Here is a 23,554-nt window from a genome sequence, read left to right as displayed (position 1 = left end):
GCTTTACCGCATACCCAACACGGAAGTGGATGCTGAGTGGACGTTCTGCTTGCAGCATAAATTTCTTTAATTACGATGAGACAATACACACAAAGAGCAAATGGCAGACATAGCATTTTTTTTAACAACAACAACACATGTAATGGGATGCTTACTAATGACTTTCAGTAAGGGGATAATAGGATTGCTAAATTGGCCAATATTTGGAGGTTTCTAATGTAACGCTAGTCGAAAATTGCCCCCAAAATAATGCATTAGTACAATGCAGATTATTTTTACAGTTCAACACGACATCCGGAAAACAAGTTTGCATTATACCTATACTCGGACCGTTTCCATTAAAGCGCAGACTATCAATTCTACCGAGTGGTTATAATCTAATCTCTAATAGCTGAGCCGTGCGCGTAAACGGTGCGCGCACCCTGTGCATGAGCGCGTCTTGCTGCTCCACGTTTAAGAATGACGTCAGGAGACCTAGTGGTAAAGAAAAAGCTTCTGGACTTGAGAAACAAACATACAGCAGAGTACCAATATGAAGACCTGGAACCTTGCTCGGTCCTCTATAGTTTTTGGCAGTTTAATAATTTTCATCATTTGTACCGTGAATGGTGAGTAATATCTTAAATTCCAAGTACATTTTTAATGCTTTTTTATTTAATGCTCTTTTTTCCCGGTCGAACTCTGCTAAATATATCGAGTGTCACTATAGGTTGAGCCTAAAATGTGTCATTTAAATAATTGTACATAGGTTTGCTTTTTTGCAGTAGTTACTCTGTTACACCAAATTTGATATAGGCTAGCCTATAATACCGCAAACAAAAGAAAATGTATATTATTACATTACTTATAGTGAATGTTTCTTAATGTGGGAAGGAGTTTATTTGTGGTACTGAACATTTCACAGATTTGTACTTGATGCAGGCTTTTGTCTTCAATCCATTTTAGACCGTCTTGTTTTACCGTTACTGGCCATGATATCAAAATAGGATTGAGTTTTTTTGATCAAGTAGGGCTAACAAAAGCCATCTGTCTCATTAAATTGACATTTTGTTCAAACTTCTTTTGAATGATCTGTCTTTATTTGTCTTATTCATTAGATCATATTAAGTCTATCCAAATTATTATATTTTGTTAAATGGAACGAAGATTAATTTAATATAAAGTGGATCTCAATAAGTAACCATTAGTTAGTGTCACCTAACTCACCTTAATGAGTTTAAAAGGCATTTAAAAACTTTGTTTTTAAAACATATAGTTAGTATGACACATGAGCGTCCAGTTACTGTTGTCACAGACATAAAAGTCTGAAGATGTTTTTGGTGTCTGAAGTCTGAGAGTGGATTTTTTGCTTAGCTATTTCTTGTTTTTATAGTTATTTGTCTTTGTTATATTTTAATGTCTTACTGTTTGTACACTGTGGTCAACATTGTGTTATGTTGTGCTTTATAAATAAATTGGAATTGGAACCATCCAGATGATATGGAGATGTCAGGACCATTGTGAGGACAAGAACAAATCCATTGCAGAGATTTGAACTCCTCTGGAAAATATGACTCACAACTAGGGGTTTGTTTGGCGATACTTTTAGCTCACAAGACGAGATGATACATGATATTGGGTTCACGAGATTGAGACATTTTTGAGAAACACTATATTTAATAAATCTTCAATGACAAAATATGACTGGAAAAATAGTCTTTTATTTGACTGAAAGTCACAAAATGTCAAACCAACACAGGTGCATTTTACCTATCATTTAACTAATATAGGGCTTTCACTAACAATTATTTTGGTAATCGAGTAATTGGTCTATTATTTTGACATTTAATTAAGCAATTGGATATTTTTTTGTGGTAATAAAAATTGACCTAATTGACCAATCAAAGCCTTTAAAATGACCTAAAATACATATAACAACAAGGCTATAATAATTGTGTTAAAAAAAGTATCAAAAGGAAGTAATTTTATGGTTTTATGGAACAGCGCCATGGTTGTTGTTACACTTTATAGCATGATCAAATCCTTGTTTAATATGGACTAATGTGCTATCGGGATTATCATACTAGTTTCCTAGTTAAAAAAAATGGACATGAACGCCCTCTCAAGTCAAAATTTGAATGCGATGAGCTCGTAATCACGACTTCAGAAGTGGGAAGTAGGAAATTTCTGGTAGCATGAGAAGGCAGTATTAATTGAAATGTTTACTTAATCTTTCATATTTGGCCACTTTACGAAAGAAATGCTACATCCGCTGTAATTTCTTGAACAAAAATATGTGGACATCAAATCTTGGTTTAAACCTTTATTTTGAAATGGCGATTAACAACATTTCCCGTATTTGGAAACATACTGATGTATTCTCCTTTGTTAGTGCAATTTTAAATTGTTTTAATATATCGTGTAGCCTTGGAAAATTATCTAAATAATAACAATATAAATAAATAATAAATAATTCTAGTCCATGGAATTCACCACTTTCGTTATTTATTTAATTTAACCCTAATTTAATTGAGAAATTGTAATGGCCCTACTCCCATCATCTTGTAATGAATGTCGCTTCGGTTCTACTTTCTAAATATGAATAATCATAAGCAGCAAAAGACAGAACAATATAATGCAAACACTATAAAAGATTTTGCCTCAAACTCAACTTAGCCATGCCGATATAGCAAGATAGCTTCAACGAGAAATATCGTCACTTTTTAATATCGTGAGATCTCGATTCACGAGTATGATAATAAGAGTCATAACTCTCCTACTCACAACTACAAAATTCTGTGAAATAAAATAAAATAGATTAAAATAAAAAGTGCCTTTAATTTCTTGCTCAAGTATGTTCAAAGAAGCCCATCTTAACCTCTACATCTTAATGAGCTCAGAGGGCAAATCTCCCAGCTTTTCAGGACGCATGTTGTGTAACGTTTCACACATAAATGTGTTACTAAGAGCATGTCATGGTTTTGCATTCTGTTCATGCCTTTTTTTTTTTATTCCAACATGTTGTTCAGCCAGAATGAAGCGCAATGAATGCTATGCTTCCTAAACAGAAGATGAGCAGCATTTAATTGGGCGGCTGTTTTGTTTTATCATTATTGCTTCGGATATGTTGTACTGCACTCATGCACATACACACACAGTTATCACAATACAAGCACTTTTTATGTTCACTTATGTCATAGAATCTTTCCTATCCTTGAAAAATATACATCTGCTTTCGAAAGTTCAACATGCACATTGGCTATGCTGCTCACATCTCTTATCTTTTGTACTCTCCCGATCCTGTTCAGAAGTGTGAAAAGCGCTTCTGGGTTCTTTTGTATCTCTTGAAGCTTAATATGCAGGACCACTCCGTCCATTGCCAAATTATAAAATAAGAAATAATTCCAGTCTAATCTTTGTAATTCCATTCACTCCTGCTTATGTGTGTCTCTGTAGGAGATTACTGCAAGGTGAACCTGTGTCATAATGGAGGGACGTGTGTGACTGGCATTGGAGAAGGTCCCTTCTTCTGCATCTGTGCCGAGGGATTTGCTGGAGATACTTGCAATGCCACTGAGAATGGTCAGAATTTGAGATGTTGTTTATCTGAATTTTACCGGTTTAATCCTCATTTAAATTTCAGATTAGGTTTAAATGGGTCACCCTATTGCCTGTGGAAAACCTTATTGCTCAGAACAAAGGTTGCTCTTTCATAGCTTAGGAGAAGAAATGTTTTCGGTTGCTTTTCATTTGAGAAACAACTTTGTCTCAGATACTGTAGATGTCATAAAATTTCAATAAAAAAATCAAAGTATAAATATGTGGGTAGCATAGCGTAGAAGTTGGAAAAAATGGCAAATTTAAACAGCTTGGAACATTGTTGAGATCTCTGCTGAAACAAGGATACACATCAGATTACTCTTGTACCCAGATGAAAAATATCCGAGACATGGGCACAAGTCTTCATTTGCTCTCCTTTAAATCTCATTGCTGTAGGAGAAACAATTAAAGATCACTTTTTTTTCTATGGGTTTGTTCATATTGTGAGACACAAATCAGAACTTACTCCTGTTTTTCTTAATAGGTCCTTGTAGCCCAAACCCATGTAAAAACGATGGGACATGTGAGGTGATCGTTAACGCAAGAAGAGGAGACATTTTTAATGAGTATGTGTGCAAATGCCAACCTGGGTTTGAAGGTGCACACTGCCAAATCAGTAAGTTTTGTACCACTTATTTCAGATTTACAACAAGCTTTGTCATTATCTATTGCACTAAATAAAAACTCTATAATGATCACTCCAATGGGCTTATGAATGGTATTAATAGGATGTTTGTATAAAACCCCAAAAGGGAAACTTAAATTGCTGAACTAAACAATTTTCTGTTCATGTCTTATGGGTAAGGCTGATTTAAGACTCATTTATGTCCAGTTATGCAATACATGGAGTCCGTGTAATGCATTTGGTGCTTAATTCGTGTTAAGACTTTTCTCCTACATGGCGAATATTCACAAGAACTTCTAGAATACTTCTGGTCCACAGCAGAGAGACTTCAGTTACTGCATGCTGTATCATTTGTTCCACTTTGTTTCATTGGTATAATGTGTAGGCCTATGGATATATCTGTATGTGTATAATGTGTGGTGCTGTACATACAATGGCACTGGTGTAAACACAAGACACACCCAGGATGTTGAGCAGTCAGTGGTGGATAGGGAGAGCTGTAACCATAGTGAATTTTAAATAGGCTTTGTTAAAAATTTCCATGTATGGTTTTAACTCTTTGCTGCCTGATGTCCACTAGAGTGGACACATCTTTTAAAGCCATTTTAACCTTTCAGATTATGCTGATACATCCAAACAACCATCGCGCAATGTCAGAATTACCACAATTAGGAGATTCTGACTTGTAAAAAGCATTCACGTCTTCGTAGAATCATAATTACAACTTGTACCACCTAAGCACTGCAACATCATGCGGAAACACTCCAAAATGTCTTCAGAAGTAAAATGTACTTTAGCCATTATTTCATAATATTTAGGTTAATAATTCCTATAATTGACTAGTGTTTATGCAATGATCAATAAACAAAAGACATGCAACACAGTTTAAAGTAGCTAGCACAGAGTTAAATACTTATCCAATGTCTTGTTAAATAAACTACATGTTTATTAAAGGGATAGTTCCCTGAACATGGAAATTCTGTCATCATTTACTCAGCCTCAAGGTGTTTCAAATGAGTTTTTTTTTCTTCTGTTGAACACCAAACAGTTGATGGTAGCCATTGACTTACATTTTGTTCTTCTTGTCCAATAAGGCATTTGCATAATGACTGTTATTTGTTACTGTAGTTCAACTTTCCCCTTTATATGGCATTTTTATTTTTATTCATGACATAAATTCAAAAATGGCTGATGAAAGTAGGGATTTACCAGATACCTCTAAACTCCTCCAATACAAAATGGCAGTGGACCAAAGCGTAATACATACTATTGCTAAAATAAAAAGGATATTGGTTATTCTCGTTCTAAAGTTAGAAATCTATTAAGTAAAAAAAAAAAATATTTAATTAATTCATGCATCAAAGGGTTAAAATGCATGCAAAGTGAAAAATGCTGATTTTACAGATATTAGACTAGTAATAGCACTGGAAGGCCTTTAAACGCAGCCAGGAATATTCACCACAGAGGCAGCTTCAGTGTAATTAGGCAAGCCTTAATCAAGCCAAATAGGTTTTATAGTTAAGAAGAACAGTGCAGTCCAGCCTTTGGGCATTAAGGAGGTTCTAAAATATTTCCATCTAATGAATTTGCCAAATTCAAACAATCAGACACTAAACTAAATCTCATAAAGCTCATTTCTTTGTTTGTTTGTTTTTAACTATTTGGCTTACTGTTAAGTTGCTCATGAATTAAATATCTTTATATGATGTTCTAATTTTCTAGGAGTTTGGACATAACTCACATATTAGTTATAATTGAGTGCTCAAGACAAGATTGAATTGTGTGTGTGTGTGTGTGTGTGTGTGTGTGTGTGTGTGTGTGTGTGTGTGTGTGTGTGTGTGTGTGTGTGTGTGTGTGTGTGTGTGTGTGTGTGTGTGTGTGTGTGTGTGTGTGTGTGTGTGTGTGCGTCGAATGTTTGTCCAGGCTTTGGGCAGAGTGATGTTTTTTTGTGTTCTGCAATCCTCTTAACAGTTTAGGAACAAAACAACTTCTGTTGTTGGGATGAAAATATGGTGCATGTCTTTTTCATTATAGCTATTCTGTGTAATTTTCTGATCAAAATTGCAAAAAACAAAAATTTAAAATTTAATAAATTTTATTCCTCTAATGACAAAGCTGATGATTTTCAGCATCATTACTCCAGTCTTCAGTCAAATGATCCTTCAGAAATCATTTTAATGTGCTGATTTACTGATACATTATAAATGTCTTTACTGTCACTTTTGATCAATTTAATGCGTACTTAATAAGTGAATAAAAGTATTTATTTAAAAAAAATTATATATATATATAAACTTTAGACCCTAAACCTTTGAACGGTATGTACACAGCAAAACAATCCCATGGCCTCATGGGATAGTAAAGTGTTCATCGTATGCACACTTCAGAATCTTGCCGGAAGAAGTAGGTCATCCAGGTACTTTTTGCTTACTCTTTTATGAGTACTGTGAATTCGGATATACTTCTTTTGTCACATACTGCTTTTCACCTATTGTAGGGAAGTATGCGATTTTGGATGCAGTCACGGAGTATTGCCAAACATATGGCTATAGCTGGCGTGTGAGTGTGTATACTTTGGAATAAAGCCCTGTGTCATAATGTGTGTCTAGCAGACAACACCCAAATAATGGTCCACCACATAATGTTAGATACAGTGGAACCAGGGAGTCAAAAGCTCAATGTGGATATCTAGATAACTTTTGACATATTTTTTCATCATTTTGCAGATGCTGTGACCTTAAAACAGGAATCTGCTTCAGTATTTCTGACTCTCGGACATCTTCAACTAGACATCTCTCATTAGAAATCTATATCAAAAAATGTTACAGCATGTCTGCTGGCAAGCGACATTTATTGCGTTTTTCAGTCCGATTTAGCATCCTGCACAGTTTAATTTCAGCAATTCTGCTGTAGCTGCAGTCTGCAGCAGTTTACTGGAAATGCAGACTGGACTTGCACCCTCCAACCCTCTGCTCCACACAGAACTCTCTGTCCCCTTAGAGTAAAATTCGAGATCCTGCTAGCACCTGCGTGAGCATTGTACCAGCAAGCACCTTAGTCACCACACTAATAATTATACATACTTCAGCTGCAGTTACATGACACCTCCCTTCCTCTGCAGAGAAGCATCCCGTTACAGCATGTCCAACTTACTGTTTAAAGGGTTAGTTCACCCAAAAATGAAAATTATGCAATTAATGACTCACCCTCATGTCGCTCCAAGCCCGTAAGACCTCCGTTCATCTTCAGAACACAGTTTAAGATATTTTAGATTTAGTCCGAGAGCTTTCTGTCCCTCCATTGAAAATGTATGAACGGTATACTGTCCTTGTCCAGAAAGAAAATAAAGACATCATCAAAGTAGTCCATGTGACATCAGTGGGTTAGTTAGAATGTTTCGAAGCATCGGAAATACATTTTGGTCCAAAAATAACCAAAACTACGACTTTATTCAGCATTGTATTGTCTTCCGGTTCTGTTTGGGATCCACATTCAGTGACGCTGCTGACGTGTTATCTGGTGCGCCCGAGCTTCGTTTACAGTCTGAGGGAGACGCACGCAGGAAACAAAACAATCTTCACAAACATGTCTAAGGATTTCCACACAGAGGAAGACTTGCATTTTTTTGCCCAGCCATATTTATTTGAAGCCGAATACACGGACGCACCAGATACACGTCAGCAGCGTCTTACGTCATCAGCGTCACTGCGGACTCGTGAACGCGGATCCCCAACAGAACCGGAAGACAATACAATGCTGAATAAAGTCGTAGTTTTGGTTATTTTTGGACCAAAATGTATTTCCGATGCTTCAAAACATTCTAACTAACCCACTGATGTCACATGGACTACTTTGTTGATGTCTTTATTTCCTTTCTGGACAAGGACAGTATACCGTTCATACATTTTCAATGGAGGGACAGAAAGCTGTCGGACTACATCTAAAATATCTTAAACTGTGTTCTGAAGATGAACGGAGGTCTTACGGGCTTGGAGCGACATGAGGTTGAGTCATTAATGACATCATTTTCATTTTTGGGTGAACTAACCCTTTAAGTTATAATCACATTGACATGGCTGTATTATTTTTGGTGTTCTTACACAGATGTGAATGACTGTGAAAACCAACCTTGTAAGAATGGAGGCCTGTGTCGTGATCTGGATGGCGACTACACCTGCCAGTGCTCTTCTCCATATGTTGGAAAGCAATGTCAGCAACGTAAGTTTTTTTTATAATGGGAATCTTTTCCTAGTGTTTAGTTTCTAAGAGGTCATTTAATTCTGAGTGTCATATATATGTTTTAGAGTGCCTTTTCGCTGACCCTGAGTTCTAAGGGTTTGATAACAAATTCCAGAGAATCTGAGGTATAGCTGCTTAACAACTGTAGTAAGTCAGGTAGCAATAAGCCGTGAAACAGGAAGAGAGTATAAATTAGAATTCATGCCCTGTTACCCACACCATCTTTTATGGTGCAGGCTGTACATATTTATTGGGGATGGAGGAAGGAGGAATCGTAGAGTCCCAGATCTCTGCTTCCTCTGTACACTCTGGCATTCTTGGGCTGCAGCACTGGGGACCAGAGCTTGCGCGACTCAACAACCAGGGAATTGTAAACGCCTGGAGCTCGGCACCCCAAGACAAGAACCCCTGGATCGAGGTTTGTCAATCAGCCCTTTGATTGAAAAAATTTTTTTTTTCTTTTTTTGCCTCTTTAGTAATAAGAAAAAAACAAATTTTCAAAAACAATTGTACTTTTGAGAATTTATAGAAACTTTATTGAAGTGATAGAATTGTTTTCAAACTTTTTATTAAAAATTTTACTTATAATCTTACTTATGATATTAAGTATAATAACCTTAAAACAAGATGCGCTAAAGGAAAAGTTCTTTATAGTGGCTGAATTTATAGGATCTGTATTCACTAAATTCTTCTATTTGAGTGCCTCAAATTTCACAATTCCTTGTAAAATACAAAAACAATTGTTGCATTCAAGTGTTTTTAAATGTTTACTAACAAATGCAAACCATATTTTTCGATTGGATTTCTTAAATGTTTTTAAAGGGCATTTCTGGTGTACCACACCAGGAAGAGATTTTTTTTTTATAGTTTTACTGTTTTATTCAAAGTATAAACTTAAATTTACAGCCATTCTATGCATTCGTTGCTTGCAAAGTAAATAAATGTGTTTATCGCCTGTTCACATCAAGAACCATAACTATAAAGATAACTGTAATGATAACGACTAGGTTACTAACGTAACCTCGGTTCCCTGAGAGGAGGGAACGAGTATTGCGTAAGAAGCTTACGCTATGGGAAAACTCCTTTTCTCGAGAATACTGAAGTCTTTATGTAAAACGCATTGCAGCTGCACAGCTGACAGCAATGAACGAAGGAAGCTCGGTAATTGGTTGTGCTGCGGCAACTTGCTCGAACCAATGACGGGGCGACTCTGAATGCGCGACCAATGAGCGCGCTTCGCGCCCGCGCGCGTCAGAGCCCACCAAGATGGGCGTGGCCAAGAGCTATTTATTGGGCGCCCCGTCATGAGAGTTCTTTAGGTTAAAACGACTGAAGCGAACTAACCAAGCACAAGCACGGCAGCTTACGCAATACTCGTTCCCTCCTCTCAGGGAACCGAGGTTACGTTAGTAACCGAGTCGTTCCCTTTTGAGAGGTCTCTCCTATTGCGTAAGTAGCTTACGCTATGGGAACACCATGCAAAACGCCGTGCATGCTGAACTTCGCCTTATGATAGCCAGAGGCAGGTGCCTGAGCTGAAAAGCAAAGTTATCATCCAACTAGCCGGCAGAGGCGAGCTTTATATGTGGGAAAAAATACAGACCGGCTAGAAGGCGCTCAGTGTGACACAAGCACATACATAATCTAGATACGAACTCGTAGTTCAACTAGCATCATGCTGATAGTACATTGGAATGCAATGTCGGGACCTGTAGGTTGTAGAACCTGATAAATGTGGACGGTGAGGCCCAGCCTGCCGCCGCACAAATATCCTCGATCGGTATACCGCTCGACCATGCCCAGGAAGAAGCCACACTGCTGGTGGAGTGTGCTTTGACTCCCCAGGGGCATTGAAGTCCCTTAGCTTCATAAGCCAGTGCTATAGCCTCAACTATCCAGTGAGAGATTCTCTGCTTTGAAACGGCGGAACCTTTCGTACGGCCGCCAAAGCATACAAACAGTTGTTCTGTCTGTCTGAATAGGGCAGAACGCTCCAAATACACTCTGAGAGCCCTAACGGGGCAGAGTAGATTAGCGTCGTGTTCGTCTGCTGGAGACGACAGCGCAGTTAGGGAGATAACCTGTGCTCTGAAGGGAGTGTCGAGCACTTTAGGAATATACCCGTGTATGAGGGAGCGCTTGTCGAAAGCGCGTGCAGGTCGCCCACTCTCTTGACCGAGGCGAGTGCCAGCAAGAGCGCAGTCTTAAGCGAGAGCTGTTTAAGGTGCACGGTCCGGAGTGGTTCGAACGGGGGCCCTTTAAGAGCGTCTAGGACAGTAGCTAGGTCCCAGATCAGCACTGAGGGGGGGCGTGAAGGGTTCATCCTCCTAGCGCCGCTTAGGAAACGAATAATTAGGTCGTTTCTTCCCAATGCACGTTCCATTACAGGGTCGTGTGACGCTGTGATGGCCGCCACATATACTTTGAGCGTGGAGGGGGTGCGGCCCGCCTCCAGAAGCCCTTGTAGAAAAGCGAGTACGTTCGTAATCTCGCATGTTTCAGGGTTCAGGCCCTTGGCATTACACCAGTCACTGAACACTTTCCATTTCTGAGCATATAAGCGTCTCGTGGAGGGCGCCCGCGCCTCAGCGATGGTTTTTAGTGCTCCGCTCGTGAGGTTCCTGGGAACCCGTTGAGGGGCCATGCATGAAGGGCCCACAGATCGGGGCGGGGATGAAATATCATCCCGCTGGCCTGACTGAGGAGGTCTGGCCTCAGTGGAATCGGCCGTGGTGCAGATTGCATTTGCATCAGATCTGGAAACCATGTTTGGTTCTTCCAGAGTGGGGCTATCAGAAGCACTGCGTTTTGCTCCTCTCTGACCCGACTGATGACCTGTGGCAGCATCGCGATCGGGGGAAAGGCATATAAGGGGCGGCTCGGCCAGCTCTGGGCGAGCGCATCCGTGCTTTTCGTGAAGAAAAGAGAGCAGTGCACGTTCTCCTTGGAGGGGAAGAGGTCGATCTCCGCTTTGCCAAAGGTTTTCCATAACCACTGAATCGTCAGCGGGTTGAGAGCCCATTCTCCTGGGAGAATCTTGTCTCTGGATAGCATGTCTGCCCCCTGGTTCAGGGCGCCTGGCACATGCGCTGCTCTCAGCGAGCGCAAGTTGTGCTGGGACCATAAAATGAGTCTCCTGGCCATTGAATGCATGGAGCTCGACCTGAGTCCACCCTGGCGACTTAAGTACGACACTACCGTCATGTTGTCCTTTCGGACCAGGACGTGTTCGTTTTTTAGATGTGGAAGCAGGGCTCGGAGAGCCAAAGCGACCGCTTTCATCTCCAGACAGTTTATGTGTAGGCGCTTCTCCGGGTTTGACCAAAAGCCGGAGACAGGCCTGCCCTCGTAAAGGGCCCCCCAACCTATTTTGGAGGCATCTGTCGTTATCAATTTTCTCCTTGTGTTCACACCCAGACTCACGCCTGACTGGTACCAGTCGGCGCATTTCCAGTGCGTCAGGGCTTTTATACAGCCTTGGTTCGCTCTAATTAAAAGGTGGCCCGAACGCCACGCGTGAGTAGGGACGCGGCTCTTGAGCCAGCGTTGGAGAGGGCGCATATGCAACAATCCTAGCTGGAGTACGGCCGATGCTGAGGCCATGAGACCGAGCATCCTCTGAAACCGCTTGACGGGGGCGCGCGCGCCCGCCCTGAATGATGTTGCAAGGCGCCGGATGGTGAGCGCGCGCTCTGATGAGAGACGCGCTGTCATTTGCATCGAGTCTAGAACTATTCCCAGGAAAGAAATCCTCTGGCTGGGAGATAGTATGCTTTTTGCAAAATTGATTCTTAGACCCAGGCATTCTAAATGGCTGATAATCCAAGATCTGTGTGTTATTAACTGACTCTCTGATTGTGCTAGGACCAGCCAATCGTCGAGATAATTCAGTATTCGCACTCCCCTTCGTCTCAAGGGGGAAAGTGCTGCATCGATACATTTCGTGAATGTACGGGGAGCCAGGGACAGGCCGAACGGAAGTACTGTGTACTGGTAAGACTGTCCCTCGAAAGCGAATCTCAGAAACGGCCTGTGATGAGGCGCTATTGGAATGTGAAAGTAAGCATCTTTCAGATCCACTGAGAGAAACCAATCTCCTGGGCGTACTTGCGCGAGGATATGCTTGGTTGTTAACATTCTGAACGAGCGAATCATTAGTGCTTTATTCAGGTGTCTGAGATCTAGGATGGGGCGGAGACCGCCATCCTTTTTCGGGATGAGAAGATAGCGGCTGTAAAAACCTTCCTCGCTCATAGAGGGGGGAACAGTTTCCACAGAGCCCTTTTCTATTAGTTTGCGCACCTCGGTGCGTAGAACATGTGAACACTCCTTTCTCACTTTCGTCTCGACCACAGTCGTAAAACGTGGTGGTCTGTGAGCGAACTGGAGCGAGTATCCGTGCTTTACTATATCCAATACCCATTTCGGCATATCTGGAATGTTTTCCCATGCCGCTGCGTGTACAGATATGGGCTGAATACAGGCTAGGGGCGGGCCGCTGTGACGTAGGGACCCGGCTAGCGAATCGCCTGAGCTCGTAGCTCTCAGAGGCGCGGGCGCGCGCTGAGCAGCTGAGTGAATTGGCGCGTGTGTGATTACAACAGCGCGCGCTGAGTCTGTAAAACTCGCAGCCTGAGCTGGAGTTGTGTTTGACACTGTAAGGACAGTGTTTATAAGTGGGGGTGCATAAACAGTGGTAGGCACACACGTCACTTTTATAATGTTTCCCGCTTTTACTGGGGGTGAATTTATAACTGTGTGAACAGTGCTTGTGTGTAGTGGTGCGTACATGACCGTAGGCACGTGATCTACATTCATGGGGCGCGCAGCCTGAGCTGGGAATGAATTTGGCACTGTTTTGACAGTATCTGGGAATGCACACTTTGTGGACATGTGAACCCTTAGTGACACAGGCAGAAAAAGACTCTTTTTGTGTTTTCTGTGCGTCGCCGTAAAAACGGCGTTTGTTTGCAGGTGAGCGAGCTCTTTGACTGGCCCATTGACTGCTGTACGGACATATCCAGCCGCCTGTAAGGGGACTGGGTAATGTTTGAGCTTTTGCAGAGAGAGTGGTCCGGCTTTTGCGAGACACGCACTCTCTCTTCTCATTCCTGTGGCTAGGACGGCTTTCGAGGCTCAGGGTTCAGCACAATCTTGGGCCGAGGACCCCGTCGCTCAGACGGCGGCTTGCGGTTGTGAGAGCGCGAGTGGCGTCGAGTGTCAGCCTGAGGCGCGGGCTGAGAGGCGGTGGGAGCTGTTATAGCCCGCTGCGGCTGTAGCGGTCTCTGTCTGCTCTGCGATGAGCTAGAGCGCTTGGGCAGGAAATGCCGCATAGCTTGTGAAGCGTTCTGGGCCTCAGTGAAGCGTTCGGCGAAACCCTTAACCGCCGGTCCAAACAGCCCGCTGGTGGAGATAGGCGCGTCGAGAAATGGCCCCTTATCCGCGTCCTTCATCTCCGTCAGAGTTAACCACAGATGGCGCTCGAGAACAGTCAAATTAGCCATGATTGGCCACGGCCTCCTCGAGGGGCGGTGTTCCCTCGTAGCCTCTTTCCTTCGCGCCGTCCACAGAGGAGAGCGAAGAAGAAAAAGAAGGCTTTAAGCGCGCAGAGTGGGGGGCTTTCCACGACTTGGTGAGTTCGTCGTGAACTTCCGGGAAGAAGGGAGTAGGCCTTTGCCGAGGGGCCTGCTGGCGCCCCTGCAGAAACCATTCATCCAATCGGCTCCGGGTTGGTTCTTCGGGAGAAGACCAATCGAGCCCGAGGACTTCCACGGCCTTAGAAAGGACAAGGATAATCTCGGTATCCATGGTGGAGCCCCCGCTCGTGCTAGCTAGCGTCGACGGGGCGGGGTCAAGAGTGGAGCCCGGCCAGTCGACCGATGCAGCGTCGATGGACAAGCTGTCATCTATTCCCCCATCGTCCTCGGACGCGCCGAAAGTCACAAGGCCCACCGCTCTGCTAGAGGGGTGTAGGTCCGGCTGGGTGAACTGAACCGGCGGTGGGGAAGGCAAGAGCGGCGGTGAAGCACGCGGAGACCAGCTCGGCGTGACGTCACTGAGCTCAGGTTCAGGAAGCCTCTGTGAGCGGCGCTTTTTCTTAGTGCACGGCTCAAACAGAGGGGTGGCGGCGATGGGCTCGCTCACGGCGAAAGCGGCGAGGCGAGCCCGCAGTGCGGAGAGACCCAGGTCATCACATTCCGGGCATCCGCCCTTGGTCAAAGCAGCTTCTGCGTGGTCCCGGCCCAGGCAGCGAGCGCAGATGATGTGACGATCCCCGTCCGGGAGAAGGTCTCTGCACGACATGCAGGAAGGCATTTGAAACAACGGCTCAGAAAATTTGCTCTTTTACAAGTGTCGCGGGGCGAACAGATGTAAAGATACTTGCGTGTGTGGCACGCCGGATGGCTCAGTAGGATGGCGTTCGAAGGCGGCTGAAGGTGCCGACGTCCTCGTAGCAATCCCGCTGGTATGCTTTTCGACGGCAGCGAAGGCTTCAATAATCCGGAGGAACCAGCGAAGAAGGTGTTCGCTGAAGGAGATTAAATCTAAAGAACTCTCATGACGGGGCGCCCAATAAATAGCTCTTGGCCACGCCCATCTTGGCGGGCTCTGACGCGCGCGGGCGCGAAGCGCACTCATTGGTCGCGCATTCAGAGTCGCCCCGTCATTGGTTCGAGCAAGTTGCCGCAGCACAGCCAAAGACCGAGCTTCCTTCGTTCATTGCTGTCAGCTGTGCAGCTGCAATGCGTTTTACATAAAGACTTCAGTATTCTCGAGAAAAGGAGTTTTCCCATAGCGTTTCCCCATTACGCAATAGGAGAGACCTCTCGAAAGGGAACTATTTTACTGTCCACAGCCATTGGAATGGACAATAATATTCTGTTTATTATAAGCGTGTGCTGCAGTTTTGCTCGAGCTCTTTTAAAGTTGACTGGATTCCGATTAGCTGTCAATGGTTTTGCTGTTCATTAGCTGTAAAAAAAAAAGAAGAAGAAAAAGAAAAGAAAAAGTTGGCACACCACAGCTCCAAAAATTATTTGTTCTCACCCAAGGTGACATTTCGAGCCAAGTCATCAGACAATCAACTCATAAACTGATAAGCCCATACACCATAGAACTACATCACATGATCAACGACATGACAAAAAAACATATATATCAACACAAGGGCAACAAACAAATCACATAACTAGAATAAAAGTGAAAACATCAATTAACTGAAAACAATAAACATATCAATAAAAGAATACCTGACTACAAAAGAAAATGTACCAACAAAAAACAAAATAATACAATAAATCCAAGCAAAATAAAAAAAATTTGTTATTAGGTTGTTGGGGATTGCCCCACTGAATGCAGGTTCTTTAATGGTCTTACCCACTTCAAATACTCTGATCAGGGAGTAGGAATCATCACATCTTTTCCACCTTTTAATTAATGTGCAGGGTTTCACCATATGAACATATTAATTATGCATTGGAGGTAGTTTCTGTAATAAACCGAAGTAAATAAGTAAATGTTAAACATACATGCCCACATACTGTTGTGATAAACAGTACATTACCAATTAAACAATCTCAACAGCTCTCTCAAAGTGTGTTAGCAGAATAAGAAACAAGTAAACAGAATATAAAAGAGCATAAATAACTTAAGGTAACTTACATTGTACAGCGTCCTCATTATGGTATTACAGTATAATAGATATAGAATATCTTATTAAGATGTATATCCATAGTTAAACGAGGTATGGCCAATATTAGCGAGATGAGCCACGATGCTAGCGGCACTTTCACGTGCGTTTCACATGACAAACTGATGCCGGGCATACACCAAAGGATTTTCACAGTCCCAGACTAAAGACCGGCAGTCTATAGGAATCTTACTGGAGTCTCGGCGCGCTCCCGTCGTCTCGATCGTTAAATGTGAGGTGATAATCTGCAGTCGGCGACCCGATTTATGCCAGTCTTTCTCTAGTCTTTCATATCAAACATGTTTGATATTATCGCAAGTCTTTAGTCTGAGACTAAAAACTGTGAACCCAAGTCTTTAGATGTGAGCTGATAATCTTATAAAGTCTTTTCTAAATCTTTTCAAAGTCTTTAGGTGTACAGAAAGCATAATATACATAAAGATCGCGAGACACCTGCGACTTACAGGCTAAATGTTTTGATGTTTGAAATAATCTCAGCAGTATAAACTTCCAGTATTACAAATATAAAGTCAGGAAATAAACTCACTTTGTCAATAACTTTTGTCCTGCACTCAGAGATGCTGCACGGGTGAAAGAAATGCGTCATATTCTGACAGCTCTGTATGCGTAAAGCTAGTGTTATACTTTCCGTGTGCGCTAGGGTCCGCGTGAAATAAAAATCGTCATCGGAAGGTGTGCGCAGAGGCTACTTGCGGACGTCCGCGTGCCTCCCATTTTTTGTCAATATAGGTTAAAGGGATACTCCACTTTTTTTGGAAATAGGCTCATTTTACAACTCCCCCAGAGTTAAACTTTTTAAGTTTTGCAGCAGGCGCAATGTCATATCATCATATCATTGCGCCTGCTGCACTCATGGTACGGCAGTAAAGTTTCTTGATTATTACGCAGGAATGAGAGTATAGGTCCTAGCCATATCAGCCTAGAAAATCGCAACTTTACATTTTCCGTCGGTCTTAGTGCACGATGTAACTACAGAAGAGTCAAGTTTTAAATGGGAAAAATATCGAAACACTTTGGTCATTTTTTTTTTTTTGTTGAGAAATGCTAATGGTCTTGTCCACTTCAATGATGTATGCTAAGCTATGCTAAAAGTGGTACCCTACCGCCAGAACCGGAGATCGACTGACTGGATTCAAAAACTGTAAAACTCAACAGTTTAACTCTGGGGGAGTTGTAAAATGAGCCTATTTCCCCAAAAAAGTGGAGTATCCCTTTAAAACCACTGGAAAAAGCTGATATAGCCGATCTACTGCACATGCGTGGAACGCGTTCACCTAGTGGACCTCAGCAGACAGTATAAATACAAGTACTCCTCGTCCGTGCTGTCCGCAGCTGTCAATGTACATCCAAACTGGAGTATAACCGAGCCTTACGGAGAACGCGTCACTTACGCCAAATTCGCATCCAATAAAATTGCGTACTACATACTTTCCATATGTATTAAGTATTCTACATAATACACCCTTAAAAGATATAGAATACAACAGTCTATAATACTTAAAGACATACAATGTAAAGAATTCACAACAAGGTGATAATGTGTTCAAAATTTAAATCCAATATGCTTCACGGTTTAAAAGCAAATTGTTAATATCACCTGGTCTTAGAGTAATTTGACTGCTTCAATGCCAATATATTGCAGTGTAGAAACCGAATGACTCAACTTAAAAAAAGTGTTGTGCTACTAGACTTCTAGGGTTATGATGCCACCCCCTCTACATTTCCCATCATCCTCCCTGGCCCTCACCTGCATGCACTTCCCAGTCACATAGATCGCTGTCACCTGTCAACAATCTTCACTGATCATCATCCAGCACTATATAACTCTTCCCACTGCAGTTCACCATTGTCTGGTCTCGTCATTCCCTTAAAGAACACTTACCTGACTCCTTACCGCGATACCTACCAGTACGATTCGTCTTCAGTCATCTGCTTCCTTCATCCGTCATCACCTGCCTTGATCCCCATTTCTGTACCAGATATCCATCCTGAACACTATATTCATCAGTTACTCGCCTGCTTCCATCCTTGCTATCACATACTTCTGCAAATAAACCTGTTGATTACTTTACCTGTGTGAATCCTTCTGTTTCATGACAATGACATTAGCTTTTTTACAAGAAATCATGCCTCAGATCTGAATTTTCCCTGTATATGGATGATTAAAAGTTCGTTTTATGCGTAAAAATACATTGTTGACAACCTCCACACTTACAGTTACCAGAAGGTGTTACTCAAAAAAAAAAAATTTGTGTTGGGTGAGGAACAGATAAATCAGTTCTTACTAGCATACTGCGTAGATTTGGAGGTCTCTTGACTTAGACCACATGAGGTGGTTTTGCACAAATCAATTGTAGATTGGGGTCACTCTCAACAATCTACCAGTATTTCTCAATTATACCTTCGATGTCTTAATTTGACAATGGAGAATTTTGGATAAAGCAATTAACTCGCTGTTCTTTACATTTAGATCTCTTGACCAGGCAATCTTGAGAAGAGTTACTAAAACGTTCTACAGCAGATTGAATCCACTCCTCATTGTAAGCTCTCTGCCTGAACCTGTCTGCCAAGATCCCTGCTTGATGTTGATAATCCTAATCTCTACTACAGATTCTAAGAATGCGGCTAAATTGGGAGATATGTAGGGAAGACTTAAGAGGAACAGGGTGATACGATTACCCATGTAATAGCATGTTACGGTCAGTGGGGTTACGATATAAACTAGTTTCAAGCCCAGTTTCAGTGAGAATAACATTTACATCTAAAACATGTATTTGATCCTGCTGGATCCATCTTAAATGTCAATGTAATCAGTGTTTGCATTAACAAGACTATGAAACCCTAAAAACTGAGATTCTGTGCCACTCTAAATGAAGAAAATATCATCAATGTAATGCTTCCACAACACAATAAATTGAGTAAACGGATTAGATACTTGATTGTGTACACAACTGTTCTTCCAACAGCCCACAAAATAAAGATGAAAAAAATTATATATATATATATATATATATATATATATATATATATATATATATATATATATATATATATATATATATATATATATATATCATGTTCTCACCACAGTTGACCTTTCAAACCAAGTGGCTCTTCGTCAGACAATGAACACTTACTATACACTGATAAGCCCATATACTGTACACCATAGAACTACATCACATGTTCAACCAGATGAAAAAAAATAGACTCAGTATAATGGTAACAAACATATCACATAGCTAAAATAAAAGTTAAAACATCAATTAACTAAAAACAATAAATATATCAATCAACATAACTGTTCATCAGCTGGAAAAATCCTTCTGAAAATGATTCCTCTGGGCTTTCACTGAGACAAATATTAATCATGCTATAGAGCAGTGTTTACCAACCCTGTTCTGGAGACACACCAACAGTACACATTTTCGAACTCTTACTAGTCAAATACACCTGATTCAACTCATCAGCTCATTAGCAGAAGACTCCAAGAGCAGAAATGTATGGGTCAGAGAAGGGAGACATCCAAAATGTGCACTGTTGATGTGCCTCCAGGTACAGGGTTGGAGAACAATGCAATAGAGGAACAAGATGGAACTAAAATGGTTCAGTTTGTTTTTGTGTACATGATATTCACACTTCCTCTCCTTGATTTTCTAATTTTAGATTGACATGCAGAAGAAGATGCGTCTCACTGGAATCATCACCCAAGGAGCCAGCCGCTTGGGGACAGCTGAGTTTGTCAAGGTTTTCAAGGTGGCATCCAGCTTTGATGGCAAAACATACACAGTGTACAGAGCGGATGGCCAGAGAAAAGACAGAGTAAGAAATACAACTTTATCAATACAGCACAAGCCTTCCTTAAGTGCTTAAAGCTATTATCATTCCCTGACTCAGTATTTTTTCAGGTGTTTATGGGAAATACAGATAATGATGGAACAAAGACAAACATGTTTGACCCTCCCATTGTGGCCCAGTATATTCGAATCATTCCTATGGTGTGCCGTAAAGCTTGTACTCTCCGGATGGAAATTGTGGGCTGCGAGCTTAATGGTAAATTCATTTGAGTTAACTATGAATCACTGTTTTTTTATATGAATCACATTTTCATGTTTACTAATTCTTAGCATTTAGCACTCTCATTTTCCCTAACATGACAGTACAGTTCAGCACAACTGGTTGCACTGATCCGCTGGGCATGAAGTCCCGTCTCATCTCTGACGTGCAGCTTACAGCATCTAGTATTTTCCGTACATGGGGTATAGATGCCTTTACCTGGTACCCCCACTACGCTCGCCTGGACAAGCAAGGCAAGACTAACGCTTGGGCGGCGGCAAACAACAATCGCTCAGAGTGGCTCCAGGTGAGACTGTGCCATGACTTGTCTAGTTTTTAGAAAGCTGTTTTGATCTTCTATCTGCTGTTGTTTCCCTTCTCATCAAAATGTATTCCTTGAAAACATTGAAATCGTAATTGCTAAAGAATCATAACAGGACATGCATAGATCTACCTAAAGACAAGAACAACTCTAAATTTGTAGCTAACGCTATTCCATTATTTTTTCTTATTTTAAGAAATCTCATCAATTATTTTGCAGGTAACTGTGGACCGTAGTCTGACGTTTGCCTCTGATGTTTAATGTGTTTTTTCTCATGTCACAGCTGGATTTGGAGAAACCTAAAAGAGTCACAGGCATCATCACTCAGGGAGCAAAAGACTTTGGAGTTGTGCAGTTTGTTTCAGCCTTTAAGCTCGCTTACAGTAATGACGGACTAACATGGAGCATTGTGAAGGATCAAATAACGAGAACAGATAAGGTTACAGTGACGACAATATCTCTGCTTTATTTATATACTGCTGTTAAACCATTCTCCTGTTTATTTATTTATATTTTTAAAAGAAATTAATATGTTTAATCATTAAGGAATTATTAAATTGATCAAATGTGACAGTAAAGACATTTATAATGTTACAAAGATTTCTATTTCTAATAAATCCAGTCCTTTTGAGCTTTCTATTCATCAGGGAATCTTGAAAAAAAAAGTAAATATGTAAAAAATATTGATATTAATAATAATACTAATAAATAATAATAAATCAGCAAATTAGACTGATTTCTGAAGGATTATGAGACATTATGAGTAATGATGCTGAAAATTCCGCTTTGCCATCACAGGAATAAATGACACTTAAAAACATAGAATTTTTTTGAATTGTAATAATTTCACAAAATTCATGTTTTTACTGTATTTTTGTTCAATTACATTAAATCGTTATTGTAGGGAGCAGTATTGCATGCTGCCACTCATACTTTTTTGTTAATTGGGTACAGTGACTATTAGGATTACATTGTCAATGAACAAGGAAATCAAATAATTTTCAAACTACTAACTCCACTTGAGTTATTTTCCTTTATCAAGTCTTTATTTTAACAGAATTCTAAAATTGCTCAAAGCACATAAATATTAAATTTAGTTAAGTTCATTTCATCTGACTAATTGAAATGTTTGGGTTTTTTCCCTGTAGATTTTCCAAGGCAACATTGACAACAACACATACAAAAAGAACTTGTTTGAGCCTCCGTTCTTTGCCCGATTTGTGCGGTTTCTGCCCTGGGAGTGGCACGAGCGGATAACTCTACGCATGGAGCTGCTGGGCTGTGATGATTAGTGAATGTGCTGAAGACTCTGCACTGCCTTTGCCTAATGTCTGCTGGTTATAGCTGATGATTTGTTTCAATATACATTAGCTTCAATTGTTGCTCTGTATTTTATTGTATTGATGTCATTATTTTCATGTACTTTTGAAGGGTTCAGTTGATCTAATTTTTAATGCCTTTTGGCACAACTTCGATTTTATGAAATCACCTTTTAACCAAGTTTCAGAGAATATTACAAAATTTGAAAAACATCAACCTGTAATGAACAAGGAGACTAATTGTAATGCTTTACTAAAATTGTTAGTCCAACAACCAATGAACATTCTTGTATTTCAAAATAGATGTCCTGATTTATAATGAAATATACAAACTATAAGTAAATATCTTTTACTCTTATCCTTATATTTGGCCACCAAGGTGAGAAAACCTATCCATGAAGCACCTGCTTCCACCTGTCTTAAATATTACATCCCACTAGTGATAGTGTCCAATAGTTGACCTTATTCTGCCTTTTAGCACACAGAGGAAAAAGGTCAACTTGTAAATTTCTGTAAGCACACAAATACTGTCTAGAATATTTTTTCTGAACTAATCTCGACTGACTGGAGTACATTTATATACAGTATGGGTCTGTTCGAAACAGTGCTGTAAATTAGAAATGAATTGAAAACACTCCAGGAACATGTAATTGTTCAAATGTCACGTTAAGAGAGTGGCTCACATCAATTGACTCGTTTGCACTGCAGTTGCTCTACACTTTATACTACAGTTTATACATTTTATAACTCTTTTATCTGAGTCAATGTAAACAACCAAATTGAAATAGAATTGCAAATATTGAGTATATTTTGTAAAACACGTTGTCTTTAACAATATTAATAAATATGTTAAATATTTCTTCTCCTTGTATGTGGCTCAAACTGAGGAAGAGATTCAACGTGCTTTTTCAAAAATAAATGTGTTTGAGACTAGGTGGTCTTTTAATCTCAAAATAATAGATTCAGAAATAAAATATTCTTAGATATGTAGCTTTGGATTCCCTTCTCTAAGTCAAAAGCATGGAGTGTATTGCTACATTATGTGTGTGATCGTACATTACGAAGTATGATCTATAATCAGACTTTTCAACACCTGGGGCCAGTTGCATAAACATAGCCAGTATGTTCAGAACAAATCTGACCATTTAAATTGTGCAACTGACTAATGGAATCAGTAATACTGCTTGCATGTGCTTTTTATTGAATAAAACTTTATTTATTTATGAATATCATGTCCCTGGACTAGTAATAGCAATGTTTTTTTTTTTTTTTGTGTGTGTGTGTTTTTTTTTAAATATTTATTACTTATGTTAAAAAAATTACATAATATAGCAGTAAATATTTTGAAATAGCAAACACATTTTAAATACATTTAGTGTTTAGTTAGTATATTATAGATATTGGTCGGTGCATGTGAATTTGTAAATATATTTAATGTTTAGTGCTGTTTTGGCAATTTAATATTCTGGCATTTGTAGACAACAAAAATACCAGAACAGATGTCATGCATTAAATAGGCCAGAAGATGGCAGTAGGCATTGCCTACAGACTCTGTAACAAGGCTCTCTGGGCGACATAGGAGAAACAGGTCCGAAGTGGCTAAAAAGGGGTCTATTCAGTCACAGGGAGTTAATTTCTTCCACTCCACCCGATTAGGCAAACATTATCATCTGTTTTAAAATACATTTCTAGACTGGGTTGGG

General features: G+C 40.5%; 1 protein-coding gene across 2 annotated transcripts; it reads left to right on the top strand.

Moving 5' to 3' along the window:
* Positions 1-10: 10 nt before the first annotated feature.
* mfge8a (milk fat globule EGF and factor V/VIII domain containing a) lies at positions 11-23,078 on the top strand. Of its 2 annotated transcripts, none has more exons than XM_077229358.1 (10): positions 11-608; positions 3,436-3,561; positions 4,064-4,195; positions 8,309-8,422; positions 8,680-8,861; positions 19,821-19,976; positions 20,063-20,207; positions 20,315-20,517; positions 20,816-20,971; positions 21,681-23,078. In XM_077229358.1, the coding sequence occupies exons 1-10, from the start codon at positions 533-535 to the stop codon at positions 21,822-21,824; spliced, it is 1,434 nt and encodes a 477-aa protein (XP_077085473.1). In that variant the 5' UTR covers positions 11-532; the 3' UTR covers positions 21,825-23,078. The 2 variants fall into 2 exon arrangements, with proteins under 2 accessions (XP_077085473.1, XP_077085472.1); XM_077229357.1 differs by having other exon boundaries at positions 450-608; positions 20,282-20,517.
* The last annotated feature ends 476 nt before the right edge of the window (positions 23,079-23,554 follow it).

This window comes from Siphateles boraxobius, unplaced genomic scaffold (assembly GCF_051911475.1).
Source record: "Siphateles boraxobius isolate OS27281-9 unplaced genomic scaffold, OSU_SipBor_1 130, whole genome shotgun sequence".
Lineage (NCBI taxonomy): Eukaryota > Metazoa > Chordata > Actinopteri > Cypriniformes > Leuciscidae > Siphateles > Siphateles boraxobius.
This window is presented reverse-complemented; position numbering and strand designations above follow the sequence as displayed.

Bases quoted from the DNA above. Each gene is read 5' to 3' on its own strand.
- mfge8a (XM_077229357.1), top strand. From the start codon at position 533: ATGAAGACCTGGAACCTTGCTCGGTCCTCTATAGTTTTTGGCAGTTTA. The intron at 609-3,435 runs GTGAGTAATATC...GTGTCTCTGTAG, and splicing joins CATCATTTGTACCGTGAATG to GAGATTACTGCAAGGTGAAC. The intron at 3,562-4,063 runs GTCAGAATTTGA...TTTTCTTAATAG, and splicing joins TTGCAATGCCACTGAGAATG to GTCCTTGTAGCCCAAACCCA.